Below are 18,305 nucleotides of genomic sequence, written 5' to 3'. Positions count from 1 at the left end.
ACAGCCAATCCTCGGCCAGCAGGCCTCCCAGCCAGACACAGAGAGTAGCTGCTCAGTTAGCGCCTGCCGAATCCGAAACAAATCTAAACATACCCACAGAGAACCGTCGAGGTGAGACTGCGACATTTTAAATTAGGGATACAGCAAGCAAGGGAAAGGCAGAAGAGCAGAAAGAGACAGTTACACACGTATCCACATTGCTGACCCTCTCAAGTGAAAACTCGGTTTCCCTCACGTTACAGTGGAGCCACAAACGAAAGTCGGCTTCTAACAGGGGAGCCAGCCCCCAGGGCAGCCCAGCTCCGCGGAGTCCGGGCCCCAGAGCTGCACAGGCGTGCCAGCACCTCTTCCCTGCTCCCCGACCCTCAAAAGCCACAAGGGGCAGCGCACAGAGGCTCAGGCCGACTCTGGACAAGGGAGACGGAGGGTGGGCCTGTGGGGACCCAAACGCCAGGGGCCCTGCCCGACCCCAGCGACTCTAACTAGTGTGCTCTGCGGAGGAGTCTATGTCTCTGATGAGGCACAAAGACCAACAAAGGCCACTTGACAGTGCACTGGCCTTGGGCTGGACCGTGGGGAATGCCCCATGCCCAGCACGCCTCCATCTGACCATCACCCCTGCACCAACCTTCCACCCTCCAAAGCCAGGGCAGATCTCAGCCGCTCAGGCCCCTGGAAGAAGGAGTAGAAGAGATGAGCCGGCCTGTCTTGCAGGCACCAGCCCCTGGGCAGAAGAGGAGGATGAAAGGAGGGGCAGGGCCTCCTCCCGAGCCCAAACAGGCCGGGGTCCACAGAGAACCTCTGCAGGGCAGAGGGGAGGGTGAGTGAGCCCCCACTCCTGGGCCCTCCAGTGTCCACCACACTCCAGGAGCACAGCCAGACACCAGCAGGAGCTGACCCATCTGATCAGGAGGCTCGGTGAACAGAGAGGAGGTGGCCGGTGAGGGGGAAGCAGAGGGCCAGGTTGCAGGATCCTCTGATGGCACCAGGCAGGCCGCAGCCCCAGCGCCGCAGCTCCTGGGCCAGCCCAGGCAGCCCCTGGGAGACCCAGAGCCAGAGCCCGGAGCCTGCCACTGGGGGCCTGGGTGGGCCACCTGTCTTCGGCTGTCACCTGGGATAAGCGTCCTGGCGGCCTGCCTTGTGTGGTTGACAGGCCACAAGCTCTGCTCCACCACTACTGAGAAGGTCCCAACAGCTGGCACACAAATGGAAACGCTTAGAGGAGATGGATGAGAGAGCCCTGCGTTGACAGAACTATGCTGAGACTTAAAAGGGGCACCTTTTCTGAGAAGCCCCTTCTGGTCCTGCCCTCGGAATCACCCACTGCCCCTGGAGGGACCCCACTTCCCAATGCTTGTACCCGGCTGAGAGCTTAGGCCCCTCCCCTGGTATCTCAAGGACACCTCCGTCTCCCCACCAACTGTCGATTTCCAATCCTCATAGCCCACACAATTGCAAATCCGGAGTCCCATCTCCATCAGGCATGCCACACTTGCCGGCCGCCGTCTGAGGACTGAGGCACTGGGCTGGCCGACCTCAAGGACTGAAAGAGGGTAAACGGACTTCACACCCCGAGACCTAGTCCACGGCCAAGACAGGAGCCCTGGAAGGAAGCAGCCCCCTGGCCCAGCTGCCCTGGCCCCCAGCCCCACTTCCTTCCGTCTTGAGAGGAGGCAGCCCCCTCTCTAGCACCACCCTGCTCTCACAGCCGCCCCTCTCTCCTCACCCCAGCCCGTCTCCCTGCACGGGGTCTTCCCCAGGATACAGGTGAGCACGCATAAGCCTCACCTAGGCTAAGGACAAGCCAGCCAACGCCTAACGCCATTCTTCAGGGTGAACTGGCAACTCCTTCTGGAAGGAAAGGGCAGTGGGGTCCAGAAGCTGAAACCATGCACACCCTTGGATCAGTTCTGCCTCTGGGAATTTATGCACAGAGATGTTAGCCTCAGTGCTGTTAATGCAGGAAACACTGGAAATATGATAAATTTCCAATAATAGAGGACTGGTTAAATACATTAGGGCATATTGGGTAATTATTAAAAATTATATCATCTAAAACCTTTTAACAATTTGGGAAACGCTAATGATATAATATTAAGTTGGGGGAAATTATATAAAAATGTAAACATATGCATAAAACAACTGGAAGGAAGGCTACCCACTGCCAGTGGCAGTTACGGCTGGGGTGGAATTGAGGGGGTTATCTTCCTGGTGACAGTTCTCCATTTTCCACGTAGCCCACAAAGAGCACATCTCACTTTCGTAATCAGAGACCGTCTGGAGGACAAGCCCCCGCGCCCCCCGCAGCCCTCGGCCCGGTGCTCCTCAGGCCTCTGGCTGCTCCTTTGCAAACTCGTCTTCCTCCCCCTTCCCTGGAAAGTGATTCACCCACTTCTTTACTCTGAAGTGTAATCCGCACTCACTGCCGACAGGTCAGACCGTCTGGGAAGGTGGGAAGTCCTCCTGCTCCCCTGCCACCCCCACCCCAGTCCCGGGAGGCAGCGGCTCAGGGAGGCCGTGGGACAGGCTGGGGGCTGGAAGCCAGGCTGAGGAGGTCGGCCAGGCTGGCCCATGCAGTTCGGACCTGCTCCTGGGCAGTCCAAGGTGGGGAAGAGCTCTGAGCCGGGGGAATGTGTTCTGATTTGCATCTCCCAAAGATGGTGCTGGCTGCAGTGTGGACGACCGACGCGGGAACAGTTGGGCAGCACTAACATCCCGGGAGCGGGGATGAGGAGCAGGCCTGGGAGACACTGTGGGCATGGAGGGGTAGTGGACTTCATCAGGTTGGGTAGCAGACAGAAGGGGAAGTGTCCAGACACGGCCACCACTGGCCCAGGTGGCACCCAGGTTCATATTAGGAAAAGACACTCCTTCAGGTGGAGACCACGCCACGCCAGGGGCACGGCTTGGCCAGCGGAGCATGGGCTGGATTCCAGTCCCCAAGCACCCTTTGGCCAGGAGCCAGTGTGTAGTGGACAACCTGTGCAACCTCACGTGTCGGCCCAGGAGAGGAAAGCACAGGGTATTGGGTGGTGAAGGGAGGCCAGCCCTAAAGCTGCCATGGAGGTTCTGGGCTGTCCAGCAACTAGATGGATGGCGGTGCCAACAGCTGGGCACGAGGCGTTTGCTGTAGCTTCTGTGAATCCTGCAAAATAGGAGGCGGCCCTGCACATGGCAGGTGCTCAGTAAATGATCAACGAATAAATGAATGAGGCGAGACAGAGAACCAGACCTTTTAAAAAAAAATTTTAAGTGAAAGACTATAATTAAAAACTGAGAAATATGCCTGACGTGAAAAGGGCATGCAGAGGGCGAGCAGAGACGCCCACCCTTCATTTCCTCTCCGAGTCCAGCATGACGAGTGGACCGCTCAGCACAGCCTAATTACAGGATGCACCACGAGGTCTCCTCTCAGCGCATCCCAGCACCGTTCTCAGCTTTCAGGCCAGATCTGCTAACAAGCGCCAGGCAGTCTTCCCTCAGGGCAGTTAGGAAAGGCTGAGGCAGCCCTCTAACAGGGGACACGGAACACCCACGTGCGTAAAATGCACAGCCGTTAACACTGCCCCATAACTGAGGATCCACTTCTTGGGGCCAGACTTTGGGTTGCACAAACTTTCCTAAAGTCATAAAATCTTTGCAGAGTTTTGCTGCAGATTCACGGAGATTGGTACAGTCATTTATTCAGGAAACACTGACCAAGCCACTGACCCTGTGCCAGTAACATGAGGTCTGGGGATACGATGCTGGGTTGACAAAACCACCGTGTCCCCCAGCCCTCATGCAGCTCACATTCTAGTAGGGGGACGATGCTCTCCAGGCAGCTACAACCCAGACTGAGAGAGGGGGGGCACCCAATCCAGTGGGCTCGGGGAGAAGCTCCCAGAGAGGAGACCTCAGTGGAGACCAGAAGGACAGGTGGCACCTACCAGGAGAAGAGGGGAAATTCAAGGTCAAGAGAAAAGTGTGCTCACAATCCACCTGGGGCAAGTTGGAGGAAGCCCAGTACAGCCTCTAGACCCACTGACTGCAACTAAAACTCTGGATGAATACAGAAAGCAACTCCCTGAGGACTCGCAGACAAAAGACAAGCAGACTGGGGAGAGGGGGAAACTCGGAGAAGGGACCAGCTCAGAGGGGAGCTGCGATTTTCTTTTTTTCCTATTTTCTCTAAGAGCTTTGACCTGAGAGCAGGTCCCCAGCAGAGCTGTGGTGGCAGCTTCAAAATACACAAAGCAAAAAATGGTAGAACTGAAAAGAGAAACACACAGAGCCACAGTTACAGTGGGAGACATCAACACTCCTCTCTCAATAATTGAAACAACAAGTAGACAAAAAATCAGCAAGGATATGAAAGAACCAACTGAACAACACCATCAACCAACTCGACCAAACTGTTGCTTATGGAACAGTCCACCCAACAACAGCGAAAGACACGCTCTTCCCAAGAGCACGTGGACATTCAACGAAACAGACCATACTCGGCGCCACAGAACCAACCTTAACAAATTTAAAAGGACTGAAATCATATAAAGTCTGTTTTCTGCCCATAACAGAAGTAAACTAGAAATTAGTAACAGAAAGATATCTGGAAAAGCCCTACATATTAAGAAACTAAACGACACATTTCTAAATAACACACAGATCAAAGAATTAAACATAAAATTAGAAAATTTTTTGAATTGAATGAAGATTTAAATACAGCATATGAAAATTTGTGGGATGCATGCTTAGAGGAAATGTATAGCATTAAAATACTTCTATTAGCCAAACAGAGAAAGACGGACTCTGTATGACTCCACTCATAGGTGGTAGTTAACATAAGGACAAAGAGAACTGATCGGTGGTTGCCAGGGGAAAGGCGAGTGGGGGGAGGGCACTAAGGGTGAAGTGGTGCACCTACAACATGACTAATAATGATTTACAACTGTAATTTCACAAGGATGTTAACTTTCATATCCTTAATAAAAATAAAAAAATTAAAAAAAAATACTTCTACTAAAAAAGACTTCAAATCAATGATCTAACTGCCACCTTAAGAAATCAGAAAAAGAAGAGGAAACTGAACCCAAAACAAGATCAAAAGAAAATAAAAATAAGAGCAAAAATTAATGAAGTTGAAAATAGAAAAACAATGGAGAAAATCAATGTTTCATTGAAACGATCAAAAAGATTGATAAATCTCTAACCACACTGACTAAGAAGAAAGAAGACACAAATATCAATATTAGGAAGGAAAGAGGAGACAGAAGCTAAAGACATCAAAAGGATAATAAGTGAGTGTCATGAGCAGCTTGGTGCACGTGAATTTGAGAACCTGGATGAAATCAACCAGTTCTTTGAGGGGCACAAACCACAGCTCATTCATGAGGAAAGAAACAGTCTGAATTGTCCTATATCAAAACTTAAGGAGACCACAATGAGATACCAGCTTGCACCCACTGGGATGGGGACAAGCATAAACATAGATAAGTACTGGTGAGGACATGGAGAAATTGGAACCTTCATACGCTACTGGTCGGAATGTAAAATGGTGCAACTGCTTTGAAAAACAGTCTGGTAGTTCCTCAAAACGTCACCCACAGAGCTACCAAGTGACTCGGCAATTTCACTCCTACCAGAGCCCAAGAGAGATGAAAACAGGTCCACACAAAAACGTGTAAACAAATGTTTATAGCAGCATTATTCATACAGCCAAAAAATGGAACCAACCCAAATGTCCATCAACTGGGGAGTGGATAAACAAGATGTGGTCTGTCTGTCCAGTGGGATACTACGGGGCTATACAAGGAACCAAGTGCCGACTCGTGCTACATCAGGGACAAGCCTTGAAAACTTATGCTGAGTGAGGGAAGCCAGGCACAAAACACCACACCTTGTATGATTCCGTCCATATGAAATGTCCAGAATAGGAAAATCTATAGAGACAAAAAGTAGATTAGTGGGTGCTAGGGGCTGGGAGGCAGGGGGTGGGCAGGGGAGTTGGGGGTGACGGCTGGAGAGCACGGGTTTCTTCCTGAGGTGAGGGAAATGTTCTAAATTGACTGTGAGGATGGTTGCCTCACTCTGTAAATATACTAAAAACCAATGAAATGTATACTTTAAATGAGTACACTGCATGGAAATGTGAATTACATCTCAATAAAGTATATTAAGACAAAAAATAACTAGGGCATCAAAGCCATGATTTTTTGGATCCTATTAGTTATGGCAAACTAAAGTAAGTTTTCAAGTAAAAAAATAAATTTTGAATCAATTTCAATAAAAATATTAAATTTTAAAAAATCTCAAGGAGAGGTGTTCAGTGTAACACAACCTATTTCAGTGGCAAAATGTATTATAAAGGACTCATAAATTAGCATTATATAAATATTGTGTTTATATAATCATGACAGGGCCAGAGTCTGCTTTATGTTTTCTTTTTTTTTTTTTTTTCTTTTTAAAGATTTTATTCTTTTCCTTTTTCTCCCCAAAGCCCCCCAGTACATAGTTGTGTATTCTTCGGTGTGGGTTCTTCTAGTTGTGGCATGTGGGACGCTGCCTCAGCGTGGTCTGATGAGCAGTGCCATGTCCGCGCCCCGGACTCGAACCAACGAAACACTGGGCCGCCTGCAGCGGAGCGCGCGAACTTAACCACTCGGCCACGGGGCCAGCCCCTGCTTTATGTTTTCTGACATACCCTACTGCATTTTTAAGAGCAGAAGTTGTGAAACAGGGTGTTAACGAAAGTCCAGGGACATTGCCCTCTTGAGCGCCATGGGTCTTGGTTGTCCCCGCCGAGCTTCAGCTGGCCACTCACACACCAGGTTTTAAAGGGGAGTCTGCTTGCCAGCCCCAAGAAGGCGCTGCAGGGTGAAATGACAGAGAAGGCTGGGCAGGTGGCAGGTCTCTGAGATTCTGGATTCTGGGAACCACCTCCCCAGCTCTGCCTGAGATTTTGGACGACCCACGAGACACACAGGGACTCCCCAGCCACCTGTGAAGCAGCCAGTGAAGCCAAAGGATCCACCAGATATGGAAGAAATGTGCATTCTCACAGGGGCTCCCACAGTCCCCCCTGACAGACTGAGCTCATAGAAGGTGAGGACTGTCCAACTGGATTTTGTCGCCCAAGCCCTGGGACAATGCCCGGTGTCTGGTGGGGCTCAGGAAATTTCTGTGACATCACTAAAAGGAAACGTGTCCTCTTCCTGAGGTCAAGAGAGGGAGAATTTAGAAGAAGACCTGGGCTCAGAGCCAAGCCCCACAGTGACTGCCCGCCCCGCACTGAGAGCTGGACTTTTCAGAAGTGGTTTCCTTGCCTACACCATGGGGGCAGAAACACTGTCCTCACAGAGGTGCTGGGGTTACGATTTCAGGCCTGAGGCCAGAGGGCCCACCACCATCCTGTTCACAGTCGGGTCCCTGAGACCAGGCACCGAGCTGTGCGTGGCAGGGCTGCCCCACACAGGCCTCCCCAGGAACAAAACACACAGCCCTCACTGACGGAGCTTTATTTACACTCAAGACTAAAGCTTCATTAGCCATGAACAAGAGGACCTGTACGGGTGTGGAGGTCAAGCCACCTTGTTCAAAGTCATACCCCACTAGTATGAGTTGCTAGAACCTTCCTGAGCCTCAGGGGCCCTGCCAGTGGAACAGGTGAGAGTAGTGCCTGGTAGGCCCCCCAGGGTTGCTGTGCGGTAGATGAGCTATGACACGGAGCGTGCTCAGGACAGAGCCCAGCCCGTGGTGAGCGCCCTGCACGCCCCACCTCGAATCAGTACTGACTGTTGGCAAGGCCTTGAGAACACCCCAGCCCCACCGCTGCTCGACAGACGGGGGCAGTGGGAGCCCAGAAAAGACGGGAAGCCACCCAAAGTCCCAGGGCTCCTCTCGGCACCAGGCTCCCCAGCGCCTCTTCCCCACTCTGCCTTCGGTAGTCTCCTACCCTCATCTGCATAAAAAGTTTGCAGCAAAACTTAGAACTGCAGAAAGCACAAAGAGTCCAAATAAAAAGGCTTTCTAATATAAAGCCGATGAAAGAGACAAATGAAGAGTAATCAAAACCTCATTAGGGCAAATAAGCAACCTGCCTACAACGCCACGAAAACTGATGGCGCTGGGAACCACACAGTGAAGGCACCGAGGCTTCCAGACAGCTCCCATTTGCAGGAATGCAAATTTCAGGGACGCGGGTGGAAACCTACAGAACCCCACTCAAGATTCTCACCTGGGCACCCAATCCACGGCCCCCAAGGCTGTGGTTCACAACCCTGTCTATACGTTAGAATCACCTGGAGAGGTTTCAAAAACTCTCGATGCCCAGGCCACCTCCACACGGGCATGGGGGCCGGGCAGCAGTTCTCTAAGGCTCCCCAGGGCCTTCTGACCATCGTACAAGGTCAACTGTGCAGGTTGGCAAGCACCGGCTGCTTTACCAGCTCGTATCACTGCCACTCAGGGAAGGATGCCCACAGGAGGGGCGTGAGATGCACAAACCAAAGACAGTGGCTCGCCAACTGGGTGAGTTCATTTCGTGGGATTTGAACAATCGGTCTTGATTCGGGCTGTCGGTCACTCCTGCAGCAGTCCTCCCCTCCCCATTTCCCAGGCTCTGGGAATACAGCAGCGAAGGAGGCCAATTCCTGCCTTCAGGAGTTTACATTCTTCTGGGAAATGAGCCTACGAGTGAGGGGCTGTGATAACAAGAAAACAAGACGAGGGTGCCAGCAGTCTGGACGGCCAGCCGGGGCCTCCCCCACTGTCACCCGCACGTTAGGACACACACCTGCAGGGAGTCTGGGACAAACCTCCAAAAGGAGGTCAAAAACTAATTCTACATCTGGAAGTCAAGACGGCCCTTTACAGACATAAAAAGAAAGAGAAGATGTAGAATAAGCATGAAATATTGATGATTCGTGTCAAATCAACCCTGGAGCCACAGTGAGCGGGCCTGCTGCAGCCGACCTGATCATGAGAATTTATCCCAGAGCAGATGGGGGTCAGTGTTTAGAGGCCCAACAGGAGCCTGAATGCACTTGCAACCCTTTCTGGGGAGCAGCGCAGACCGTGCGTCAGCAGACTCCCTGGGCCCCAGCTGCCCCCCGCCAGCCTGCCCAGGGAAGGGAGGGGGAACTGGGGCAGAGGCCGAGCTCCCAGCTCCGGGAGCCACGTGGCCTAGATCTTCTAGAGCTGCTCCAATTTCCAGGGCTCGATCCTGCTCAGCTGAGAGGTAATTTGCTGAGGTTGGGGTTCCATAATTTAGACTTGCAGAAAGGGTGATTCACTAAATACACAATATGATTTTTAAGGCTCCGTGGGAGTTTTTCTACAAATTTGATTCATGATCCAAGGGGGGAAATTTCTTTTATGACATATGCTAACGGGGCTCAAACTACAGAGTCATCTTAAAGTGAACTTTAAAGTAACTACCTTGGGCATTTCCACAGTGCTGGTGGGCCCTGGATAGCTGGGCCCGTGTCTTACGCTCTGCAACGGGACAGCTCCTGTTCCACGCTGGGCACCAAGCCAGGGCCCTGCAAGCCTGGAAACCAGTGAGACTAGCAACTCCGTTATCCACCAAACACAGGGGAGCACGAGAGCTGGGACCTGGCCAAGAACGGCAGTGTCGGGACCAGCACTCCACCCCTCATCTGACCAGGAGCTCTCAAGTCCTCTGCCTCTGCCCACATTTCTGCAATGACCAGTTGCAGCTGAACTGCAGCCAGCCTTTACAACCCAGTTGTCAGAGGGCCACTCCCTCTGCACAGATCGCAGGGTGGACACTGTCCCTGAGCTGCGGGCAGGTGGGTGCCCCCGCAGGGCTCCATTATGATGAGAGGGGCAGCTGACCCTGTCAGCATGCTCCAGGATGCCCGCTGAGCACCTGCTCCGGTCCAGGCTCTGTGGGAGATGCTGGGGCGCAGACAGGATTCAACTCAGCCCCGACACAGGCAGTTGTAAATGAACACCTGTCAGATGAAGGTGCTAACAACTGAGTAAGGCAAGAGCTGTCAAAGGTGGTGCAGGCCAATCGAGGACACAGGCTGATGTGAGAAAAGCCCAGGATCTCTATGTTCAGAGCCCTTTGGGCCTTGGCTTCTCAAAGTGTGGTCCACGGACCACCTGCCTTTGCATCTCCCGGGAGCTTGTTAGAAATGTAGGATCACGTCTGCAGCAGACTAAAGGTTTGTGTCCCCCTCCCCCAAAATCTACATGTTGAAGCCCTAAGGCCTAATCTGATCGTATTTGGAGGTGGGGCCTCTGTAATTAGTTTTAGATGAAGTCATGGAGATGGAGGCCGGGTGATGGAAGTGGTGCCCTTATCAGGGGAAGAAGAGACCAGAGCTCACTCTCTCCACCATGTGAGGACACAGCAAGGACGCAGCCATCTACAAGCCAGGAAGAGAGCCCTCCCCAGAACCCCACCACGCTGGCACCCTGATCTCGGTCTTCCAGCCTCCAGTACAGTGAGAAATGAACGTCTGTTGTTTAAGGCCCCCACTCTGCAGTATTGTGTCAGAGCAGCCTGAGCGAGGACACCTCCCTACCCCAGACCTGCAGGCACAGACTGCACCCTAACGAGAGCCCCACGCCTCCTCTGCACGAGCGTCTGGGCAGCCCTGCCTTAGAGAGCATCTCGTCCTCTCTCTTTACTGCACCAACCGGGAAACCACGAGTGAGAGACGCTTAGGCCTGAGGGATTTGGCTAAAACCACCCAGCTGAGTGGGTGGTGGAGGAGGACGTGAGTCAGGGTCCCCTGGAGCTCAGGCCATAGCACTGGAGGCCAGGATGGGCTTCTGGAGAGAGGAGCCCCCACAATGACATGAAGGTCTGATCATAGACATTGGGGTTCCAGTTCACACCCAGGTTCAAGCAGATTGCCAGGAGGAAGAGGAGTCAGAGAATGCCATCCTGGTGGCCCAAAGCCAGCTCCCAGGAAGCATGCTCTGCTGGCTCACATGGACCACATCCCGCTGACCTCTGGAAACGAAGTCAGGCACTTTGCTGCAATGAGGGATGTGCTCCAGTCATCAGACCCAAGGCAGAGAAAGTGGCCAAGAAAAGAAGAAAGGGGAGCCAAATAGCCCATTTGCTGTAATGAATCGGGCTGGACTGGAGAAGTCCAGAATCCCAACATTCATCATTTGGCTAAGCTTAAGGAATCATAAAATTGTATGACTGGGAAGTAGCTTAAGAGTTATCTGTTCCAACTACTCTCCAGCCTTGATTCTCTCAGAGCCCGCAAGAGGCTGGCTGGCCCTGCAGTCCTGCTCCGTGGTGGGCTCACAGCCCAGCATGCCTCAGCTCCTCAACCCTTACCTTCAAAAGGCGGACTCGCTTTGACCCAGCAATTTGAGTTCTGGGACCCAAGCTTAAGGAAATAAACCCCAATCGTGGAAAACACGAGATGCACAAATATGTGTCGTATAGTGGAAAGTATAATCAAGTAGACCTGGATGGTTGTTTGGAGATTATATCGAGAGACGGACGACTCAAACACCCCTGACTGAAGAACAGTTCTCTGGAAAAGACATTCTCTGAGCACACCGTCTCTGCAAGGATGCCCATAAAAGAGTCAGGCACAGGGGCACCCCCCTTCTCAGCCAGATCAGGACGATTAGCCCCGATAATCAATAGGGTGACAGATGTCACAACCAGATCTATCCATAGCAGGGGTGGCCAGATCATAAATATTTTTGGCTTTGCGGGCCATGTGGTCTCCTGCAACTACTCAGTTCTGCCACCGTAGTGTGAAAGTAGCCTTGGATGGTACATAAACAAATGAGTGTGACTGTGTTTCAATAAAACTTTATCTATAAACCAGGCAGTGGGCCGGATTTGGCCCCAGGCTACAGTGTGCTGACCCTTGATCCCCATCCTCATATCTATTAATTTTAAATGGCAACAAAAAGGGGAAATATCCTTAATGTCCAAACTAGGGTTTAAGTTATTAAACCATTTGAAATTGACTCATTTGATCCATATTTGTCAAGTGCTTATTTATGTCAGATGCTGCCCTGAGTACCGGGGAAAGGGCAAGCAGCAAGCCGGCCAAACACCCTGCATCAAAGGATGGACCGAAAATTTTACAAGAGTTTGTGATTACAAGGAAAACCCTTACAATGCTATGAGAAAAGCAAAGTACACAACTATGTATAAAAATAAGACCAAACAATGTTTTTTTTAAAAAAAAAAACACACACGGGGGAAAGAAAAATGAAAGAAAAATATCAAAATGTTCCTAATGTTTATCTTTGGCTGGCTTGACTACTTCTTCTATTTCCTCCTATTTTCTAATTTTTTCATACAATCACATATTTCTTTTACAACACAACAGTCCTTCCCAGTGTATACAAGAGAGGAAGCTTGTCTTGATTTTAAGCTAAGGTCTGTGTCCCTCCTGCTTCCACCTGCAGTGGCCACCGCTGTCCCTGAAGGCAGGCAGAGAAAGTCAAGCTGCTCAGCCCTGGATGTTCCTCCGTGCGCCAGAGAGGGCGGGGGAGTTCAGCACCTGGGACAGAGGCACACACCCGCGGGAGCCCAGGGGGAGGGAAAGTCAGCCACCCAGGTGGAGCCCAGAGGGCAGGGAGGCTGTGCCTTTCTCTCTGGTCCTCCCCGCTGAGTCCAGATGAGACACTCAGGCCACACCTGCCAGAAGAACCGTAATTGAAGCAGGAAAGAGAGTTGTCCCCCGAGCCTGGCTGATGCACAATGGAACTAGCCCTGCGACCCAGCGGGGGAGGAGAGGCAGTCGGATTGTTGGTAAAAAGAAAGTAAAAACAAATAGCGCATGGATCCCTTTACCCACATTATTCGCTTGGGAGAGACTCGCAAACATGCCAATACCAGTCACAGCAACATCTGCTTCTAATTTCTTCTCCCCCAGCATTTTCAAAGCTCGTCAGCTGGCGTCTGCCTTAAAGGAGAAAATTCGATATTTTTAACAAACTCTTAAATCAGATGGCGTCCTTGGTGAGTAATTTCTTACGTGTTTGGTCTTTGAGACTAAAAACAGTAAGCACACCTTTAAGGGACGTGGCCGTCAGCGGGGCTGGGTAATCAGGAGGCCTCGCTTCACGGCATGACTAAGAGTTTCCAGCTCGCACAGCGCTTCCCTGTGTTTTCTTTCATTTATCAGGTATTTATATCCTAAATATAAGTGTTCCAGAGTTTTTAAAAAACTTCACTGTGTCCACTTCTTTGTGGGTAACTTTTCTCTCGTTTCCAAATATTTTTGTAAAGAGAAGTTTCTTTGTGAAAGAAAACTGTGTCACATTTTTTAAAAGAGCACATCTCTCTGTGCATCCACCGCGTGTGAAGTGCTCTAAGCAAGATATCTATGAAGAAAACGTCCTGTCCTCTTTGAAGAAACTGTCTCTGTTTTTGGGTTCTCCTCAAAACAGCAGCAGCCCCTTCCAGCGTCTTCCCGCAGCGGCCGGTCTGAGGCACCCCCTGGGCCTCCGAACCTGACCTTGAGGTTGGTCTCACCTCCCTCCATCCAGGCCGTGTGGAACAACCTCTGCTGGGCGCAGAGCGGCGTGAGGGCGGCCCGCGTCCAGGACGGGGAGGGAGGCGGCCCCAGAGCGGGAAGCCTTGAAGGAGAACATTTTGGCGATACAGATGCAGCAGGCTCGAGCCTTCAGGGCGGGACCACTGGGTCCCCTGAACCCCAAACAAAGGAGGACACTCTCTGACATTCTTCTTCTTTCAAAGTCAAGTTCAACACAGGTTTTATCATGAACTACCCTGTAGGACTCGAGTGGCTGTCTGCCTCCTTCAGACCAGGGCAGTGCTTCTCAGATCTTGAAAACCAGCTGTCCTTGAAGTCACTGAGACCCCAGAGGCTGTCATACCACGGCAGTCACCCCTCCACGAAGCCCCCTCAGCCCCGATCCAAGCACGCCCTGCTCACACACTTCCATGGCTCCCACTGCTAATCCAAACCAAGACTCAGGGCAGTGAGAGACTGTCTGCCCAGCAGGCCTGTCCCGCTGCCTGGGGCCCACACACAGCCAAGCCGAGCTGGCCACCAGCCCCCGCACACATTTCACATCCCCACCTTCTGCACTTGCACACTCCACGTGACTGCCTTCCTCCTTCACTCACTCATTCAGTCAGCTGAGGTTTGCTGGGTGCCGACTACACGCCAGGCACTATTCTAGGAGCTGAGGACAAACAAGGCAGACAAAATCTCTGTCCTAGAGAGCTTACGTTCAAGTAGAAGGAGACATGCAAATAAATAAACCAAACCAAAGTGTAAAATCCAAAGTATGCCAGGTGATGATAAGTGCTCTGGAGAGAAATGAGGTGGCAAAGGGGACTAGTGAATGCCAGGGGGTGGCTGGCATGGTGGTCAGGGAAGGCCTCACTGGAGAAGTGGGATTTGTGAGGGAGGGAGGAAGCCTCTACATAGGAAATTGGGAGAAGAGCCTTCCAGGCAGAGGGAACAGTAAGTGCAAAGGCCCTGAGGCAGGAAAGTGCTGGTGTGTCCTAGGAAAAGCAAGGGGGCTAGTGGGGCTGGAGATGATGAGAAGGAGCTGAGGGAAGATCACACAGGCCTTGTGAGCCACTGTAGGGACACTGGTTCTCACTGTGAGTGAGATCGGAGCAGGGAGGAGTCTGACCAGAGGAGTGACACATCTGTTACACTGCAACAGACCACGGTGGCTGCTGTGCTTGGAACAAACTGTGAGGGGCAGGGGGAAAGAGAGATGCCAGACAGGAGACTACTGCAATTATCCCAGCGCGAGATGATGGCGGCTTGAACCAGAGTTACGACAGCATTTGCTGATGGTCCGGGTGTGCGGGGGATGACAGGGAGAGCAGAGGCAGGGATGGTTCTGATGGTTTTAGCCCGAACAACCAGAAGGATGGAGATGCCACATATTAAGTAAGTGAAAGCAAGAGGAGCAGCAGGCTGTGGTGAGGTGGGAGTGGACACCATGTCTCTGTGGGACGGATCGTGACCAGCCTTCAAGCCCCACAGGGAACACGGCCTGCTCTAAGCAGCCCTCCTCCCGCCAAGCTGAAAGCACTCACCTGCTCTGAATTTGGGCCCCTCCCGCTCGCTCGCTCACACACAGCACTCTCAGCGCCAGTTATCCGTATCCACACGTTATTCCCTTGAGTGACCCAAGGCTGACTTATTTATATCATCTGGAAGTATTTGCACACAGTAGGTGCTCAACAGATATTTTTAGTAAGCTGTACAGAATGCACCTATGATGTTTTAACAGTCTTAACAACTCAAGGGTCTTTCAAAACATCTAAAAATGACGATTGGCACTGATTAGATATTAAGCGGTAATTATTCCAGCTCTGGGTCCCATACATGGATGCTGCCCTGACTCCAATCGTTCAGCTCATCGGGCAAGCTCTCCCAGGGAAAGGCCAAGCGAGGGAGGCGTGGTACCTTGCCGGTCCTTATATCCCAAGCTTTGATTTCGGAGCTGAAGCCTCCACACACAAAAAGGCTGTGGTCTTTGGGATGAAACTTCAAGGTAGTGATCCTGAAGTCACTTTGACCACTGAATAGCTGGGTCCCTACAACACAAAGAAAGAAGAGAGGGTTAGAAACCACCCAGATCACAAAATAAGCATCTTGAAACTAAGACGCTTCCTGGTATGGAGCTATGGGCCAACGCAGCCCACCTGTCTCCAGCGGGGACTTTCTGGAAACACAACAGCAGCAGCCGCCACTTCTGCCCTCACGCTCTGGCCACCCCCACCCTTGATTAGCTGAACTCCACCCGCCCCCCCCGGCTAAACTGGACGACTGGATCCATGAATGTCACCTTCTATGTGCTCCGTAAACATATGCGTCAACTCACTTCAACCACACAACCACTTTAAACCCAGTTTGCGATTGGAAAAAACGAGGCTCAGGAAGATTAGGTAACATTTCCAAAACTGCACAGTTAATACAGATTATCGACCTGGAAGTCTAAAAACCAAAAGCAGGATGCTCCCAAGTGATTCTTTTTAGGATCAGCCATCTTACAGTCAAGCCCTTATAAAAACCATGAATGGTTTGCTATAGAGCATGGCAGGTGGGGGTGCCTTGATGCTCTGGGTGACAAACCAGAGTGTGACATCACAGTGGCCCAAGTTCCAGGATGGACAGGGTGGCGTGGACCATTGGAGTCTCACTGGTTCTACAGGACTCAAGACAGTCCTCGTCCTGCACGCATCTGTCATGAAACTGTTGTCAGACACTTATGAGCAGTGTGCAGATGTTTGTGTGCAGAGATGTGCATCCTGTGTGGACAAGGTCTGTTTTGTCACTGTGATCGTCTAGAAGTAAGCTGTAGAAACAGGTCAGACTCAGGGCACGTGGGAAATGGATCTTCTGCCCTGAGCCCACGTCTACTGAGCTCCAAAGCCAGGACTCCTTCCTCTGCGCAGTGCCTCCTCGTGTCCCTGAGCGCTGGCTGGAGTTCTTGCGTGTTCAAGTCAACCCCACTGAAACTGCATCGAGAAATCGGACTGGCCTTAGAAGCCATTGTTGCTGCTGAGTCTGAGTGCTGCCTCTGCACATGTCCCCAGGGGCTGGGCCACCACGCCACATCCCTGCTCACACACCAGGTGCAGCACCTGCCACGTATCACGCCAACCAGGAACGTGAAGGTGGTTTCCCTCAGAGACGGCGACCAGGGCTCCCACAGCCCGGGAGGGACAAGCTTGACTGCTGCACTGAGGCAGTGAGCAGTTAGGGACACAAGAAGCTGGTGGCCAAGAAGGAGACCAATGTGACGGCAAGATCTTGAGACTCCTTTCCTCTTACAGGAACCCAGGAAGCGCGTTAGCTCGCTCGATTCAGAAAGCGCTTCCTTTAGGTTGACTGCTTTGTGCTCAGGACACTGCCAGGTACTTGGTTAAGTCTCTACCAGCTCACCTGGTACGGAAAAGCAAGCCACAAATCGGTACTCTCAAGAGTTACCGCAGAATTATTAATCCAGTTCACCCAGATCCATGGTCTCTGAGCTCGTCTGACAGTGCACCCCATCAATGAGAAACCCTTAAGCACATCCGTTTGTTGATAAGTTACACAGTGTGCCACTGTACCAATATATTGTGAACATTAAAACAAACACCAAAAATAGAACACGTTAAAGGATGAGAAAACGATAAAATAGCCAATGCTTTAAAATATATTTTAACATGTCTTTACTAAAAGTATCAACAAATCTCTGAAATCATTAAATCAAATGCTATAATATTTTTAGTGAATAACAGGTTGGCGACACTTTCATTTTTTTCAAATGTAGGGAACTTTTTGTGACTCAGTGATCTGAAAGTAGCCCAGTACAGCTTCAGTTTATTCACTGAAATCTATCAGCGCCAAGGAAGACTCGTCCTAGAGATGCGCGGACCTGGATGGGAGATGCCCACCTTGGGCAACGAGAGGGACATTTTCTATTTCCATCTACTGCCGATGCAAAGGACTTTGTGACCATTTTGCCATGAAATCTCCCTTTTCCCCGATGTTAAACAATGGCTCCTACAACTAATCAGACGGGATTACTGAATTCTCATATTTTTAACAACCCAATTCAAAATCCACTGAAATTTTCATTTAAAGGATTTTAAAGCAGATTACAAAAACACTGTTCCCAAGTTAAAGGTGCAGATATTAGAGTTTTTAATAGGCGACATGTTCACATCATTGTTTTGGCAACAAAAATTACAGAACCATGGAAACAATTAAAAACATCTGTTTTCAAAATGTTCACTCCATTGTGCAGATTTCTTGGAAAGCAGTTCCCCTCTTGATCTTCATTAATTCGTCACCTTTACCTTGATAGATGATTAAGTGTGTTGATTTTTTTCTAATATCTTCTAGGGGCCTACAATTGGCAGTCGCTTGTCACCAAAGAAAGTTTTGGAAACACCTGATTTTAAGGAAAACTCCATACCTTTTCAAGCTCAACAAGCCCCTTAAACTATTTTGCTACAAAATGCAACATACAAAAATTTTCATGGTCATCGTATTCATCACAATGTTGTCAAGAGGCAGTCAGGTCACACCCCCGTCATGGTGAAGGTACTCTAAAGACAGCCCGGCTAGCCAGCCTGCGGGAGAGGTGAAGGCAGACATGGCTCTCTGCCTGGAGCGCTGAAAAGCCATTTAAAGTGGAATCATAAACTGTGCTCTGTGGCAAGATGGACAATGCTTGATACCTGTTCTTTAATTGCAAGAGTATTTCTTAGGGATTGATATGGACAAAGGCTGGGAAGAGATGCGCCAACATGCAATGGATTATTCTAGGGGGAGTAAGATAACTGTTGAAATTATATTAATATTGCCACAATATTCTTT

The 18,305-nt window shown here is 50.7% G+C and overlaps 1 protein-coding gene across 3 annotated transcripts in view; it reads right to left on the bottom strand.

Moving 5' to 3' along the window:
- WDR25 (WD repeat domain 25) overlaps positions 1-18,305 on the bottom strand; it is a 137,188-nt gene that overhangs the window by 26,398 nt on the left and 92,485 nt on the right. For all 3 annotated transcript variants that reach the window (XM_023628397.2, XM_023628395.2, XM_023628396.2), the window contains exon 4: positions 15,399-15,529. In XM_023628397.2, coding sequence (XP_023484165.1) covers positions 15,399-15,529 — 131 coding nt within the window. The remainder of the gene's footprint in view (positions 1-15,398; positions 15,530-18,305) is intronic.

Source organism: Equus caballus, chromosome 24, assembly GCF_041296265.1.
Source record: "Equus caballus isolate H_3958 breed thoroughbred chromosome 24, TB-T2T, whole genome shotgun sequence".
Lineage (NCBI taxonomy): Eukaryota > Metazoa > Chordata > Mammalia > Perissodactyla > Equidae > Equus > Equus caballus.
Note: the sequence above shows the minus strand (reverse complement) of the source record. Positions and strands in the feature narration are given on the sequence as shown.